This window comes from Saccharomyces paradoxus, chromosome VII, assembly GCF_002079055.1.
Source record: "Saccharomyces paradoxus chromosome VII, complete sequence".
In the NCBI taxonomy this organism is placed as follows: domain Eukaryota; kingdom Fungi; phylum Ascomycota; class Saccharomycetes; order Saccharomycetales; family Saccharomycetaceae; genus Saccharomyces; species Saccharomyces paradoxus.
In genome coordinates, this window is record NC_047493.1 from 996586 (window position 1) to 1013953 (window position 17368).

Below are 17368 nucleotides of genomic sequence, written 5' to 3' on the forward strand. Positions count from 1 at the left end.
GAGCAGTACAATATGCTTTTCTTCCCACAGTCGTTCGGTCTTTTTTTCTTTTCGGTGAGCGACACAGCTTTCCTACTGAGGCCGTACCGGGTCATCCAAATTCTAAATTTTCATGCGCTAATAGCGTTGAGGCTGGGAGATAATTCTGCCAACACCATGACACAGAGGACATATATCTTCATCTAACAGGAACCTGGTGCGCCCGGACCCTCTACATTCACCACATAGTACGCCTCCGAGGCGAGGGTCCCCCGGTTGAACATACAAGGGCCTATTACCCTGCCATGAGCTGGTGAATACGGGCATTGTGTAATTTGTGTAATATGTCGGTGCGGCAACAACGTTATTTTGAGGTGCAAACCTTCTCCAACATGATTTGCAAGATCGCCCATTCTTTATTTTGTAACCAGTATTTCCACACTTGGAACAGTAAAACCGCGGAGGATATGTCCAGGGCAAGCTTGGATTCTGTTGTGGCCTTGGTGGAGGGCGTGCGTGGGAACTTGAAGGCGCATAAGAGTGGAACTGACCATGTGTATGGGACGAAGGTACTGATGGCACGGTCGAGGGCCTTTGTTGGGGTCTTTGTTGGGACCCTTGCGCCGCGCTAGGTGCTGGTCTTGGTGGTCGTGGCGGTTGGGATTGCAATCTCTCCTCTTCCTTGATTACGTCCTCGTAGCTCGGCAGCTCATCATCATATGTGTCTTTAGACATAATAGTATAGCTTATACCTATTGTGTGGGTTTTTTTGGTACAACTTAGTTCTTGACTTAGGGCCTCTTTATTCCCTTGATGGAAGTGACACTATTAAAAGATAGAGGCGGAGGCTACTCCGTAGAAAATGACATATTCGTATATTATGTTATCTTCCCTGTATTAAAAGGGGGAAAGAGAAAAATAAATTAAAAAAGGCGATCAAGCAATAGAGAAAACACTCTTGTGATGAGAAAGCACCAGATAAGCAGACGGGAGGGAATGGCAGCGGGATGTCAAGCCAAGCATACTTTCGCTAAACTGACTTGAGAGGAATGCTGCGATTTGAAGGTGTTTTGAGGAGGAACTATGGCGGCCAGATACTCTTTTTTCACTTATGTGCGTGCTTTAATCTTTTGCAGCAGGACTTGTTGAGGCATTAGCCGCTGATGAATTTTTCTGCCTGAATAAACTTGAAAAATATCACTAAACACGTATTGTCTGTTATTTTGTACGGCAATGTGTGCGAAAAAGGACAAAGTGGTAGTAAAACAGCAATATTGGGACGAAAAGGAGCAGAAAAGGAACTGCGTAGGCTCTTTAAATAAAGCAAAACATCTGAAGGATCTTGCCTACTCTTTACTAACCAATTGTTATATTCAACACTCATAAAAGGAAGTTACCAGGGTCTATTTCTCTCTTCTCACTCTTTACTTACAACCAAGAAAGAAGGAACATGGCACGAAATTTAAGGAATAGACGCGGTAGCGATATTGAAGATACAAACAACGCAAAGATCGAGTATGAAACACAGATTAAAGACGAAAATGGCATAATCCATACAACTTCTCGTTCTTTGAGGAAAATAAACTACGCAGAAATTGAGAAAGTGTTTGACTTTTTGGAAGATGACCAAGTTATGGACAACAATCAAAGTGAGGTCAAAGATGAGACACCCGTTGAGGTTACTAGTGACGAACATCGTGACAACAACAATAATGGCCATGATGAAGATGACGATGATGTTGTACTACCACACAAATCCACTAGGATAAATGAGGAGTTTACTAATGAAAGAAATTTAAGAAAAAGAAAAGCGCATGATCCAGAGGAAGATGATGAAAGTTTTCATGAGGAAGATGTTGACGATGAGGAGGAGGAAGAAGAGGCAGATGAATTTGAGGATGAGTATTTGGATGAAGACTCGAAAGATAATAATCGTCGGCGCAGAGCGGCCGATAGGAAATTTGTAGTGCCAGACCCTGATGACGATGAAGAATACGATGAGGATGACGAAGAAGGAGATAGAATAAGTCACTCAGCTTCTTCCAAACGTTTGAAAAGAACAAGTTCTCGAAGAACAAGGTCCTCACGTCACCCAGAAACCCCACCACCGGTAAGAAGAGAATTAAGAAGTAGGACAAGACATTCGCGTACTTCAAATGAAGAAAATGAAGACGTGAATGAAAATAACAGAAATGAAGCGTTAACTTTGGCTGATGAAATTAGGGAGTTACAGGAAGATAGTCCTATCAGGGAAAAAAGATTTCTTCGCGAAAGAACTAAACCAGTAAATTACAAATTACCACCACCACTAACAGCTAGCAACGCAGAGGAATTTATGGATAAGAATAACAATGCACTTTCTTTTCATAACCCATCACCTGCACGGCGTGGTCGCGGTGGCTGGAATGCTAGTCAGAATTCTGGTCCAACAAGAAGGCTGTTCCCCACAGGTGGGCCATTTGGTGGTAATGACGTAACTACAATTTTTGGTAAGAACACAAACTTTTACAACCAAATCCCATCCGCATTCAATGATAATGGCAACAATAAACTGATATTAGATTCCGATTCTTCTGATGATGAAATATTGCCTCTTGGCGTTACGCCAAAAATAAAGAAAGTAAACGCTCAAAAAAAGAAAAAGAAAAAACCAGAGATTGCAGATCTCGATCCATTAGGTGTTGATATGAACGTGAATTTTGACGATATAGGTGGTCTAGACAACTATATTGATCAATTGAAGGAAATGGTGGCCTTACCGCTATTATACCCAGAATTATACCAAAATTTCAATATCACACCCCCACGGGGTGTTCTTTTCCATGGTCCGCCTGGTACGGGTAAAACACTTATGGCAAGAGCGTTGGCAGCAAGTTGCTCTTCTAATGAGCGGAAGATCACATTTTTTATGCGTAAAGGTGCAGATATTTTATCCAAGTGGGTCGGTGAAGCTGAAAGACAACTCCGTTTGTTATTCGAAGAAGCCAAGAAGCATCAACCCTCCATCATTTTTTTTGATGAGATCGACGGGTTAGCGCCCGTGAGAAGTTCCAAACAAGAACAGATCCATGCTAGTATCGTGTCTACATTGTTGGCATTGATGGATGGTATGGACAACAGAGGTCAAGTAATTGTCATTGGAGCCACAAATCGACCTGATGCAGTGGATCCCGCTTTAAGGAGGCCGGGGCGATTTGATAGAGAATTTTATTTTCCGTTACCTGATGTTAAAGCACGTTTTAAGATTTTGCAAATTCAGACCAAGAGATGGAGTTCACCATTGTCGAGCGACTTCATCAATAAATTGGCTTTCTTGACTAAAGGTTATGGTGGTGCAGATCTGAGGTCTTTATGCACCGAAGCTGCTCTGATAAGTATACAAAGGAGCTTTCCCCAAATTTATAGATCAAATGATAAACTCCTAGTGGACCCTTCTAAGATTAAAGTCAAAGTTAGCGATTTCATGTTAGCTTTAAAAAAAATTGTTCCATCATCTGCGAGATCTACTGGTAGTTCTCCTCAGCCATTGCCTGAATTAATCAAACCATTACTGTCGGATCAAGTTAATGATCTGAAGGATAAGCTGGACTATATGCTGAACATGAATGACACTGCTTTTCACAGAAATACATCATTGCTACAAAATTTCATTGATTATGAGGAGATCAGTGAAGAGGAAGAAGAGGAAGAGAAATGTAATAGGAACGATGATACAAACAGTTTTAAATCATACGAGTTTTTCCAATCGATGGCCGAATCACAAATTTGTAAGCCTCGGTTATTGATAAACGGACCCAAGGGAAATGGTCAACAATATGTCGGAGCCGCAATTTTAAATTATTTAGAAGAATTCAATGTCCAAAACCTGGACTTGGCTTCTTTAGTTTCGGAAAGTTCTAGGACTATTGAAGCTGCCGTAGTACAAAGTTTTATGGAGGCAAAGAAAAGGCAACCTTCAGTTATATTCATTCCTAATTTGGACATTTGGATTAATACTATTCCAGCAAACGTTATTTTAGTCTTATCAGGCTTATTCAGGTCCTTACAAAGTAACGAAAGAATTCTTCTATTATGTCTGGCTGAAGATCTTGATATATCTGAAGCTGGGAATGGCATTTTGTCGGATTTCGCTTTTGATAAAAATACCTTTCAACTCCATAAACCATCGGAAAATAATATAACAAAATACTTTTCTAACTTAATTGAACTATTGAAAACAAAACCAAGCAATATTCCCATGAAGAAGAGAAGAGTCAAACCCTTACCTGAGTTACAGAAAGTAAGTTTAAATGCGACATCAACAAATTTTGATGAAAATGGTAAGCCATTGTCTGAAAAAGAAGTACTAAGAAGGAAGTTGAAATCGTTCCAACACCAGGATATGAGATTAAAAAATGTGTTAAAAATCAAACTATCGGGCTTAATGGATCTTTTCAAAAACAGGTACAAGAGGTTTAGAAAACCACCCATCGATGATGCATTTTTGGTCCATCTTTTTGAACCAGAGACAAACAATGATCCTAATTGGCAACCTGCTTATACAAAAGATGAGAACATGATTCTGGAGGTTTCAACAGGACGAAGATTTTTTAACATGGATTTGGATATCGTCGAAGAGAGGCTTTGGAATGGTTATTATTCAGAACCAAAGCAATTTTTAAAAGACGTTGAGCTGATATACAGGGATGCAAATACCATTGGAGACAGAGAACGTGTCATTAAGGCATCTGAGATGTTTGCCAATGCACAAATGGGTATTGAAGAAATTTCGACCCCAGATTTTATCCAGGAATGCAAAGCTACTCGCCAAAGAGATTTGGAAAGACAAGAGCTCTTTTTAGAAGACGAAGAGAAAAGAACTGCAATTGAGCTAGAAGCCCAACAACAGGAACAACAAAGTATATTACAAGAACCTGACTCAAAGGACAACCAGGTTAATGAATTTGGTGTGGGCGCTGGTAATCAACTGCAAGCTCAACTGCAAACCGCTATTGGTACCACACCTATTGTTAATAACAACGGAGTTCCTGAGCCAATCGATACCCACCTATATAAAAAGGAGAAGTTTACCACAGTACCTTCCGCAATAGGTAAGGAAGAATCACTCACTTCTGAGGATGGTGGCGCTCACAAAGAATGCTCAACAGAATTGATACAGCCTACTTACATATCGGAGGTAGTCACCAATGATGATAAAAGGGCCGGAAAAGAAGGAAAGGAGAAAGGTGCGTCCTTACAAACGCACGTTACCAAAGAAAACTTCAGTGAAACGGAAACTAATGTTAATGATGTAGATCAAGTAACAGAAATTTCATTGGTTAACAAGCCGAGAACTGGAACATTAAATTCTATCCATGAAAAGGAAGAAGGAAGAGAACCAAGTGCAATATCAAAAGAGGCTGTAAACCCGGCACGAGAGAAGAAGAGCGATAAGGAGATTATTTTAACCCCTGAACAAATAAAAAAAATATCTACATGCTTAATTGAACGCTGTCAAAATTTTACAGTCTCCCAATTAGAAGATGTTCATTCATCCGTTGCAAAAATAATATGGAGAAGTAGATCAATATGGGATAAAACAGAGACTGTCAATGAAATAATAAAATATTTATCTGAATAGGCAGCCCATGATGTTTTTATATAGTTACGTGGAGTTAGTTTATGTATATGAATGTGCACTTTTGTCAAAAAAGAGAAATGGACTAAAGACTAAACCTTGTATTTATTATATGTTCTTTTTTCAACTTACTCTATCCTGGCTACAACTATTCTGTCATACGGCTTCGGGTAATGACTAAAAACAGCGCTATGTATTGAACATATTAAAATTGATTATGTTTGTAATGAATGTCTTCTAACACCATTGAAATAATAAGGAATAGACTCAGACTACCAATAGTTGGTTCAAGATGTCAACTGAGTACTCTTCAGATTCATCTAAATCATTCATGATTGCTATGCAATCTATGATTGATGCTTCACAAAGCTTCAACCTGGATAGATCGGAAATTTGTTTACCCGATTTTGATGACGAGCTGAAAAAGGTTCAAAAGGATGAACAAACTCAAAGAACTGAGCTTACTGTCCTCTCACAAGATAGAAATGACTGGGATGATATATTCGATGAGTTTCAAAACATTTCATTCGGCCAACTTCAGTCTATAATTGATTCATACAAAAAAAAAAATGCAGTGGCGGTATATAAGAAAGTTGGAAAGCTAATTGATAAAGCTGCAACGACACTAAGCAGCAATGTCTTATTAGAAACTGTGCTGCAAATGGTTTATAAACATCAAAAGCAAGAACTAGAGAAAGAACTATTGGATTTTTTAGGGACAGAGAATATAGATCTTGTTTCTCTGTTACTTCAGCATAGAAGAATGGTTGTTGCTACACCTATAGAAACGACGATTCTATTAATAAAAAACGCAGCAAGTGCAACGCCAGACTACATGACTCAACAAGATATTAGAAATCAGGTTTTGCAGAATGCGGAGAATGCCAAGAATCGGAAATTAAATCCTGCCACCCAAATAATTAAGTACCCACATGTCTTCAGAAAATATGAAGCAGGATCTACTACTGCTATGGCCTTTGCCGGTCAAAAATTTACTTTGCCAGTAGGGACAACAAGGATGTCGTACAACACCCATGAAGAAATTATAATTCCAGCAGCAGATCAGGCGTCTAACAAGAACTACCTGTATACAAAACTATTGAAAATAGAGGATTTGGATCATTTCTGTAAGACTGTGTTTCCCTATGAAACTTTAAACCAAATCCAATCCCTTGTGTATCCCGTAGCTTATAGAACAAATGAAAATATGCTAATTTGTGCACCTACTGGTGCAGGTAAAACAGACATTGCACTACTAACAATAATAAACACAATAAAACAATTCTCCGTAATCAATGGGGAAAGTGAGATTGATATTCAGTATGACGATTTTAAGGTTATTTACGTTGCCCCTTTGAAAGCACTGGCTGCTGAAATCGTTGACAAGTTTAGCAAGAAATTGGCACCCTTCAACATTCAAGTGAGGGAGTTAACAGGTGATATGCAATTGACAAAAGCAGAAATTTTAGCCACTCAAGTAATTGTTACAACTCCTGAGAAATGGGATGTTGTGACTCGTAAAGCAAATGGTGACAACGATTTAGTTTCAAAGGTCAAGCTACTGATTATTGATGAAGTTCATTTACTGCACGAAGATAGAGGTTCAGTCATCGAAACTCTAGTTGCACGTACTTTGAGACAAGTTGAAAGTTCTCAATCAATGATTCGTATTATTGGTCTATCTGCTACGCTGCCCAATTTTATGGATGTTGCAGATTTCTTGGGAGTAAATAGACAAATTGGGATGTTCTACTTTGATCAATCATTCCGCCCAAAACCTCTGGAGCAGCAACTTTTAGGCTGTAGAGGTAAAGCAGGCAGTAAGCAAAGTAAAGAGAATATCGATAAAGTCGCTTACGATAAACTGAGTGAAGTGATTCAAAAAGGGTACCAGGTAATGGTGTTCGTCCACTCGAGAAAGGAAACTGTCAAAAGTGCAAGAGGCTTCATTAAACTAGCAGAAGCTAATCATGAAGTTGACCTTTTTGCACCTGACCCTGTAGCGAAGGATAAGTATTCCAGGCAATTAGCGAAGAACAGAGACAAGGACATGAAGGAGATTTTTCAATTTGGTTTTGGTGTTCATCATGCCGGTATGGCCCGTTCGGATAGAAATCTTACTGAAAAAATGTTCAAAGATGGTGCTATCAAGGTTCTATGTTGTACTGCAACATTAGCATGGGGTGTTAATCTACCCGCTGACTGTGTAATTATTAAAGGAACACAGGTATATGATGCCAAGAAGGGTGGATTCATCGATCTAGGTATTTCCGATGTTATTCAAATTTTTGGTAGGGGTGGTAGACCGGGTTTCGGTTCCGCAAATGGGACAGGCATTTTATGTACTTCTAATGATCGCCTGGACCATTATGTTTCCTTAATTACCCAACAACATCCTATTGAATCCAGATTCGGTTCCAAACTAGTCGATAACCTAAATGCTGAAATTTCACTGGGAAGTGTGACAAATGTAGATGAAGCAATTGAATGGCTCGGTTACACATACATGTTTGTTCGTATGAGAAAAAATCCATTTACTTACGGTATTGATTGGGAGGAAATTGCTAACGACCCGCAACTATATGAACGGAGAAGGAAAATGATTGTAGTAGCTGCAAGACGGTTGCACGCCCTTCAAATGGTTGTGTTTGACGAAGTGTCAATGCATTTCATTTCAAAAGATTTAGGCAGGGTGTCCTCTGATTTTTATCTTTTAAACGAATCTGTCGAGATATTCAATCAAATGTGTGATCCCAGAGCCACCGAGGCTGATGTATTGTCTATGATCAGCATGAGCAGTGAATTTGACGGTATAAAATTCAGAGAAGAGGAATCCAAGGAGTTGACAAGACTTTCTGAAGAATCTGTTGAGTGCCAGATTGGGAGCCAACTCGATACCCCTCAAGGTAAGGCAAACGTGCTATTACAGGCTTATATTTCCCAGACTAGAATTTTTGATTCAGCACTATCATCAGATTCAAATTATGTTGCTCAAAACTCTGTGAGAATTTGTAGAGCATTGTTTTTAATAGGTGTTAATAGGAGATGGGGTAAATTTTCAAACGTTATGCTTAACATTTGTAAATCTATCGAAAGAAGGCTTTGGGCCTTCGATCATCCTCTATGTCAGTTTGATTTGCCCGAAAATATCATTAGACGTATAAGAGATACTAAACCTTCGATGGAACATCTCTTAGAACTAGAGCCAGAAGAGCTCGGAGAGCTGGTACACAATAAGAAGGCGGGATCTAGACTATATAAAATACTGAGCCGGTTTCCAAAAATTAATGTTGAAGCTGAGATTTTCCCCATTACAGCAAATGTTATGAGAATACATATTGCTTTAGATCCAGACTTCGTATGGGATTCGCGGATACATGGTGATGCACAGTTTTTTTGGGTATTTGTTGAAGAATCAGATAAGTCACAAATCCTTCATTTTGAAAAATTCATCTTGAATAGAAGACAATTGAACAATCAGCATGAAATGGACTTCATGATCCCATTGTCAGACCCTTTGCCGCCTCAGGTTGTCGTAAAAATTGTGTCAGATACTTGGATCGGCTGTGAATCGACTCATGCCATCTCTTTTCAGCATTTAATCAGACCATTTAACGAAACTTTACAAACAAAATTGTTGAAGTTACGCCCACTACCCACATCTGCAATGCAGAATCCTCTGATCGAATCAATTTATCCTTTTAAGTATTTCAATCCCATGCAAACAATGACATTTTATACACTTTACAATACCAACGAAAATGCGTTTATTGGCTCGCCTACAGGTTCTGGTAAAACGATTGTGGCTGAATTAGCTATATGGCATGCTTTCAAAACGTTCCCAGGGAAGAAAATCGTTTATATCGCACCAATGAAAGCGTTGGTGCGTGAGAGAGTTGACGACTGGAGGAAAAAAATTACACCAGTGACCGGAGATAAGGTTGTAGAGTTAACGGGTGACTCTCTACCAGACCCAAAAGATGTGCGTGATGCCACTATTGTTATTACAACACCAGAAAAGTTTGATGGTATCTCCCGTAATTGGCAAACACGTAAGTTTGTTCAAGATGTATCTTTAATTATCATGGATGAAATTCATTTGTTGGCTAGTGATCGTGGTCCTATCTTAGAAATGATTGTTAGTCGTATGAACTACATTTCCTCTCAAACGAAGCAACCTGTCAGACTGCTAGGTATGTCAACAGCTGTTTCGAACGCCTACGATATGGCTGGTTGGTTGGGAGTTAAGGACCATGGGCTGTATAATTTCCCCTCAAGTGTTCGTCCAGTTCCATTGAAAATGTATATCGATGGATTTCCAGATAACCTGGCATTCTGTCCTTTGATGAAGACAATGAACAAGCCAGTGTTTATGGCCATCAAACAACACTCACCCGATAAGCCGGCGTTGATTTTTGTTGCATCGCGTAGACAAACTAGGTTGACAGCTTTAGACCTGATCCATTTATGTGGAATGGAGGATAATCCACGTAGGTTTTTGAATATAGATGATGAAGAGGAATTGCAGTACTACTTATCACAGGTTACTGACGACACTCTGAAGTTATCATTGCAGTTCGGTATTGGATTGCATCACGCGGGTTTAGTGCAAAAAGATCGTTCTATTTCTCATCAGTTGTTCCAGAAAAACAAAATTCAGATTCTGATAGCTACATCAACCTTAGCGTGGGGTGTTAATTTGCCTGCTCATTTGGTTATCATCAAGGGTACACAATTTTTCGATGCAAAAATTGAAGGATATAGAGATATGGATTTAACAGACATTCTGCAAATGATGGGAAGAGCCGGTAGACCAGCTTATGACACTACAGGTACCGCTATAGTTTATACAAAGGAATCCAAAAAAATGTTTTATAAGCATTTCTTAAATGTTGGTTTCCCTGTTGAATCTTCGTTGCATAAGGTACTGGATGACCATTTAGGTGCAGAAATAACATCAGGTAGCATAACTAATAAGCAAGAAGCTCTAGATTTTTTGAGTTGGACATTTTTGTTCCGTAGAGCGCACCATAACCCGACATATTACGGTATTGAAGATGATACAAGTACCGCAGGGGTCAGTGAACATTTGAGTTCTTTGATAGATAGTACATTGGAGAATTTGCGAGAATCACAATGTGTTTTATTACATGGAGATGATATTGTTGCTACGCCATTCTTGAGTATATCGTCATACTACTATATTTCACATTTAACAATACGCCAATTATTGAAACAGATACATGACCGCGCAACTTTCCAAGAGGTATTGCGATGGTTATCATTGGCTGTTGAATATGATGAATTACCTGTAAGAGGTGGTGAAATTATCATGAATGAAGAAATGTCACAGCAATCAAGATACTCCGTTGAAAGCACTTTTACCGATGAATTTGAATTGCCGATGTGGGATCCACATGTAAAGACATTTTTATTACTTCAGGCTCACTTAAGCCGTGTGGATTTGCCGATTGCAGATTACATCCAGGACACGGTATCTGTTTTAGACCAATCCTTACGTATTCTACAAGCTTATATCGATGTTGCTAGTGAATTGGGATACTTTCATACAGTGTTGACCATGATAAAGATGATGCAATGTGTTAAGCAAGGGTATTGGTATGAAGATGACCCCGTTAGTGTACTTCCTGGATTACAACTGAGAAGAATCAAAGATTACACTTTTAGCGACCAGGGATTCATGGAAATATCGTCGCAGCAAAAGAAGAAAAAGTTGTTGACCTTGGAGGAAATAGGAAGGCTTGGATATAAGAAATTGATAAGCGTTTTCGACCAACTTACCTCAGGAATGGTAAAAAGCGAAGATATGAAGAAAAGATTCATCTATGTCTGCCAAAGATTACCAATTTTAGATAGCATAAAATTTAAAGAACAGGAAAACAACGAGATGTTAAGCTTTCACAGCAAGCACTTTTCGAGTAAACATAATAACGGGTTTGAAGTATTTTGTGACAAATTCCCTAAAATACAAAAAGAACTATGGTTTTTAATTGGACATAAAGGCGATGAATTATTTATGATTAAAAGATGTCAACCTAAGCAAGTGAATAAAGAGGTCATAATACATTGTGATCTATTTATTCCCGAAGAAGTTCGCGGTGAAGAATTGCAGTTTGCCCTTATTAACGACGCTTTAGGATTACGTTATGATTTGAGTCACAAATTAATCTCTTAGTGAAAAGGAAACAAATAACGATTATTTTGTTAACGATAACAGTAAACTTTTACCTAATATACGTCTTGATATATATTTTCATACATAAAGCACTTTGAATTTTCCTACTCAAAAAAGTCGTCCTTTTCATCTTCCACGACTTCTTCCATTTCTTTTATCTCTTGTGTGGATGATGCCTGTGATCCATCCTTATGGTCTTCATTAGGTGATAATGTTAATCCAACGGAATCTTCATCCAATTTCTTACCCATTAAAATCTCTTCAAAAGATACGTTTAACGCGTTTGCATCCATTCTTTCAGCCACTAACTTAAGAAATTGTTCTCTTCTAAGATTCGTCAATTCTACGCCCTTCGGGTCTGTGGATGGTGTATCATTCGGATATAGTGCGATATACTTCTCAGTTTTCGGAAAATTTATTACGTAACATAACTCAATCTTAGTGGCTCTCAATTTTTCTTGTAACTCTTTATCATCTGCGCCAGATTCTTTTATTTTTTTCAATAATCTGTTGTATTTTCTCAATGCTTTTTTCTTTTCGAAGAATCTTACCATATGGTATTTTTTAGCATTGGCCTTAATTTTACTCTTAAGTTCGTTATTCTGCAATTCCAAACGTAAAGCTTGCAAATTTCTTTCCTTTTCTATTATTACTGTGGAGGGCAATATATCTTTCTTCTTTTTTAATAATCTTTCTAAATCTCTTATTCTTCTTTTGATTTTGTTTGTTCCTGCATCCATTATCTGGGACATCTCTAGAGATGACCCAAGAGCCTTGCTTCTTTTCCTCTGTAAGTTAGCCATTTATTGATTAGGCCTGTTTGAAATGATGCAAGTTCAATAAGTAAATTGCGATGTTCTTTTGAATATTGCTTAGTTATAGAGATGAGATGAGATGAGCATGAAAAATTTTTAAATCTGTTTTTCTTAGTGCCCGACACAGGCCACCGCAGAAATTAAAGGAATATATGTATTTGAACTTCAAGTACTCTTCAACGTATCTTAACATACTTATCTATGTAATTCACTTGCAAAGTAACCGAGAAAGCCATGACATGTGGTTTTTCTCCTTTTTTTTTTGGTTCTCCATAACTTTCTCTTCCAGTTGAGATAAATTTATTGAAGCCTGTGAATCTCGATTGATGACGGCAAATCCAGGTCTGGTTTCGAATCCCAATTTGAATGTTTCCAGCTCTTGTAACCAGCGGGGATCTTTTGTTATGGAGTATTCAAATCCACGTATTGTGTCCAAGGGTCTTTCATTTCTTGCTCTAGTTGGATTTGAAATATCGGGCGTATTTATGTTTCTACCAAATGTATCCTTCATGAACTTCAAATTTCCATCTTTATCATATGTAGCGTAGCCATTGCATGTTGAGTTTTCTGTCAAAGGATGTATCTTTTGGATGTTAGAAAAAGTAGCTTCTTCAAAAGGCTGGGCTTCTTGAACAGCTTCGAGAATTGGGGCGGCTAACGAAGAAGAACGCAATTTAATTCTTGATATATCATCATCCTTTTCAATCCTTTCTGGGCTTTCGAAACGTTGCATATTTTGTTTATCTGTGATTTAGAGGCCTTCAGATTCCACTTAAGGAAACTATTGCTGGAACGTTCTTAACATTACAAAACTTTGTGACAGCATCATATTTTTGTGTGCGTCACAAATGCATATAAATAAAAAAAAGGAAGCCAAGCCAAGAAAAATCAACACAAATTATGAATTTGAATATTACCCTAGTAATAAGCTATGTAAATAATGACGATATTATACCAAGACTAACATGGTACGGTATATTTTTTGACTAAAAATTAGCTTTTTTCGAAAGAAAAATAACTTCTATGAAAAAGTATATTAGAGAACCGTTACCACTGCCGTTCCTTTTTTATTCACTTTCAGGATCACCAGTCATACTAGGAAAGGATAAACGTTGCGCATTTCTCCACACCAGTAACATAAAAAATGGGGGATTAATCAGCGAGTCAGGTAGGATATCAATGAAAACCAAAATAGTATCCTCTTTTTTTCTTCCATTATTGCTAAAGCACACACTACATACGCCACGTCCAATCATTTAAGAATACAACTCGACAAATAATCAATCTGATTACGGCCGTTTTTAGGGACGTATCGTATATATACATTTCTTTATTGTTACATCATACAAAAAGTTTCATAGAAAGTTTATTTAATCAATATATCAGTATATTGAATCTACTTCGGTGAAACAGGCTCATCTTTGCTGCTATACATTGGGCACGATTTGTTTGTTCTTATGTGCCCAATTTGACCGCATGTAGCGCATCTTCTCGTGGTGTTCTTGCTTTTATTTTTGGGTGTTTTGCCGTCGGTTACACCGGCAAGGTCGCCACCATTATCCACCGAGTTTTCTATCCTTGTGGCACCGCTATTTCTCTTCGAATTCTGTCTTGCTGCTCTACGCTGCTGTGATTTTTCCAAATTAGCTAATTCTAATTGTAACAGTTTTTTCTGTTTCTCAAGTTCTTCTAAATTATTTATCTTTGAAGTGTCCTCTTCTAATAATTTGTTAACGTCTTCCTTATCCTGTTCTTTAATTTTCATGTACCCCTGGATGACTCTAGGATCTCTTATAAAAATTGTCTGTCTTTGAATTATACCGTTTTCATCTCTTTTCTTTCTAACGATCTTCAGAATTTTCTTATCATCTCTCTCTGTCTTAACATGTTTATTAGTCCGGTTAATCTCGTCAGGATTGTTCATTTCCTCAAAAGGGTTGCTTATACTCAACGATTTTGTGTGTGTATACCAGGTCTTGGCAATTTCTTCGTCGTAAGCTTTTTGTTGCTGAGCAACATTGTAGCTATGCGTATTGGTGCCTTTTTTGTTTGAACTATTGTTATTACCAGAAGGGGAACCAGACTTAACAAAACCACCTTTCATTGACGTTTTCAGAAATGAAAACCCTTCCCCGCAGCCCGTTGGATCACCGACACCATGTATCTGGATCATGGCTCGCATTTGTGTAGAGTTAATGAAATTTTTTGTGATGTTCCATGGTAGCAAGTTTTCTTCTAGAGATTTTAGTTTAGAATCAAAATTATATGCTTCGTTATCATCCTGGAATTGTAGGCCTTGACTCATTGATTCAACTTGACTGATTTGCTCTGGTGTGATTAAACTTTTCACGGCTTCGTTGTCTAACAGTTTTTCATCATCTTTAAGTCTCCACAAACCTTTTTCAGGGCCATCCCTTTGATATTTCATGAATTCCTTTACTTTTTGTCTGTTTTGTCCATAATCTTGATCGGGAAAATGCTTTGCGATAGGATCAATAGAAATTGCCTTGCTATGGTTATGGTTCAGAATTCTATAGATAATCATTTTCAACCTTGTAGCTTTCATTGATGTAACCTTTCTTGAGTTAGGTCCGGGAATCTCCTCGACAGGAAAAGTTTGTCCTACTGTAAAAAGGTGGTTGATATTGCGTAAGTAAAATCGGTTACTTATACCAAAACCCGAACTTTTTGTCAGAAGAAAATCTGTTCCTGATATATCATGTTTAAAAACGGGTGCCCTAATCATGTTATTGTATAATGTGGGAACGATATGACCAGGTTCAACAAACCCAAAGTTCCAAAATGGTGATTTATCTTGAACACCCAGAACGTGAGTTTCACCAACAGGCAACTTGGGCCTTAAGGTATCTTGTTCATTGGCTTTACGATAATAATTAATCAATTTGTTGGCCATACCAAATTTAGATAACGCGACCGGTGTTTGTTCTGAATATTCCATTAAATAAACAGGAGCAGTATCACCAATGGTTAGATCTTGAGATGTAGAAAATGATTCTTTGACATCTTTACCCTTATCTCTTTTCCTCTTACGCGCTTTTAGTTTACTGAAGACAATTTTAGTGCCTGGTCTTATGTGAGAACCGAAATTTTCACGGTGGAAATGCCTCAATTGATATCTAGGAACAGCCACTTTGTAAAATGGAGATTGTAAATTAATTGCGGGCTGAGAGTGCTGAATATTTAAGTTTGATATGGTAGAACGGACTTTTGTTTGATGCGTTTTTTTCAAGATTTGATATTTATCATCATTAGATAAATTGAACTTTTGTTGCAAAATAGTTTCATTAATAGGCAGTATTAAGTTACTGCTATCCAATTGCCGCTTTTGCTGCGCTAAATTATTCGCGTTCTCAACCATTAGTAACAGTTTTTCGTCATTCATATTCAATTCAGCATGTTTGGACTCCTTCAAGTTGGCATCAATTATCATATCTTCATCCCATTGCCAATCTTCAGCAACATCTTCAACCAAGCTCTTCAACTTATAACGGCTAGATGACTTCAAGTTAGGTGTTATAGAAGCCTCTGTTAAAGATGTTGTAGATGACGTACCCTGATCAATGATTTTTTCTTGGTCCCAATCATCAGTGGCAATTAGCAAGTCTTCGGATATCGTCTTTTCATCATGAATAATTTTCCTTTTTTTTTGTTGCTCTTTAATAGGGAAAAGTTCATCAATGGAAACATGAATCAAACCTCTTCGAGACGCAAAAGAGCTATCTTGGAGTAAATTATTTTTTCCTTGATAAATTGGGGCGACGTAAGATGTTGTCCTTGAGTTGAATACCCTCTTGTCATCCTGTTGGACTTTGAATTTCAAGTTTAAGGGCATAAACGGTTTCTTCACTCTAGATGTTTCCCTGTGCCAATGATACGGCACATATCTTCTATAAATCAGCTTGTTCCATTTTAAAATCTTACCCTTTTCAAAATCAGGAAAGTATTTCTTTAGAAGATACTTCTCGTGGTTTATCAAGTCTAATTTAGTAGGTTTCTTATGCTTATTATCTGGTATCTCTGGTTCCATGGTAAATCCATCATTTATCGACATATTATTTGCATTAACGTTGCTAATCGAAAGTTGAGAGTGCCCAATTTCATTTCCGCCACTACCATCAAGAACACCTGTTTCAGTGGCGAGATGAATTTCATTTGCATCCATTCCCACGAACAAAGCGTTGCTGGTTGCAGGAGTACCTCCATCATCCTCCAAAATAAACTGCTGAGATAAGTCACCATTAAGCTCGGGTAGTTGTAGATTCAAACTATTTGAGTCCATACCCAGTATGGCACCGTTCTCATTTCCATCATCGTATGCGCCCATAGTCATCATAGTTGGATGCAAGTTAGCATCCGTTTCTTCTGATAAATCATCATCATCATCATCAGCAAGTTCATCTTCGTCCTCAAAATCTACAGCATCCGGTAAATGTTCCGTATAGTCCTTTGAATTGGCACCTTCATCCCCACCAATGTATGACCCGATCTCTAAAGAGCCAAACTCTCCGCCAAAAATTGCTTCATATGCTTCATCTTCGTTGGTCAAGTTGGTTTTCCTGGATCCCTGCTGCTTTACCATATCGTCTTATCCTCCTGTTTCACTTCTTTTTTCTCTTCCTCTGTTTACAATGCTGTTATTCTCTTGAAAACACATTTGAAAACCATCGCCGCGGAATGAAATTATCCACTAGTTCATTAATGAACAAGGCGATAAAACCTAAGGTTGGAAAGGAGAAGGCG

At 38.0% G+C, this 17368-nt stretch overlaps 6 protein-coding genes across 6 annotated transcripts; 2 read left to right on the forward strand and 4 right to left on the reverse strand.

Annotated features, from left to right (window-relative positions):
- Window positions 1-117: 117 nt before the first annotated feature.
- On the reverse strand, window positions 118-714 carry HUA1 (Hua1p; the record flags this gene model as incomplete). The annotated part of the gene is made up of 1 exon (XM_033910706.1): window positions 118-714. One exon carries the CDS (start codon window positions 712-714, stop codon window positions 118-120), a length of 597 nt encoding a protein of 198 aa, XP_033766597.1.
- Window positions 715-1429: 715 nt separating this feature from the next.
- On the forward strand, window positions 1430-5599 carry YTA7 (chromatin segregase YTA7; the record flags this gene model as incomplete). Its single annotated transcript, XM_033910707.1, has 1 exon — window positions 1430-5599. One exon carries the CDS (start codon window positions 1430-1432, stop codon window positions 5597-5599), a length of 4170 nt encoding a protein of 1389 aa, XP_033766598.1.
- Window positions 5600-5888: 289 nt separating this feature from the next.
- Window positions 5889-11792, forward strand: SLH1 (RNA helicase; the record flags this gene model as incomplete). Its single annotated transcript, XM_033910708.1, has 1 exon — window positions 5889-11792. The coding sequence occupies one exon, from the start codon at window positions 5889-5891 to the stop codon at window positions 11790-11792; it is 5904 nt and encodes a 1967-aa protein (XP_033766599.1).
- Window positions 11793-11896: 104 nt separating this feature from the next.
- Window positions 11897-12595, reverse strand: EFG1 (Efg1p; the record flags this gene model as incomplete). Its single annotated transcript, XM_033910709.1, has 1 exon — window positions 11897-12595. The coding sequence occupies one exon, from the start codon at window positions 12593-12595 to the stop codon at window positions 11897-11899; it is 699 nt and encodes a 232-aa protein (XP_033766600.1).
- Window positions 12596-12815: 220 nt separating this feature from the next.
- SPAR_G04790 (uncharacterized protein) lies at window positions 12816-13340 on the reverse strand (the record flags this gene model as incomplete). Its single annotated transcript, XM_033910710.1, has 1 exon — window positions 12816-13340. The coding sequence occupies one exon, from the start codon at window positions 13338-13340 to the stop codon at window positions 12816-12818; it is 525 nt and encodes a 174-aa protein (XP_033766601.1).
- Window positions 13341-14003: 663 nt separating this feature from the next.
- Window positions 14004-17207, reverse strand: TAF1 (histone acetyltransferase; the record flags this gene model as incomplete). The annotated part of the gene is made up of 1 exon (XM_033910711.1): window positions 14004-17207. The coding sequence occupies one exon, from the start codon at window positions 17205-17207 to the stop codon at window positions 14004-14006; it is 3204 nt and encodes a 1067-aa protein (XP_033766602.1).
- Window positions 17208-17368: the final 161 nt, after the last annotated feature.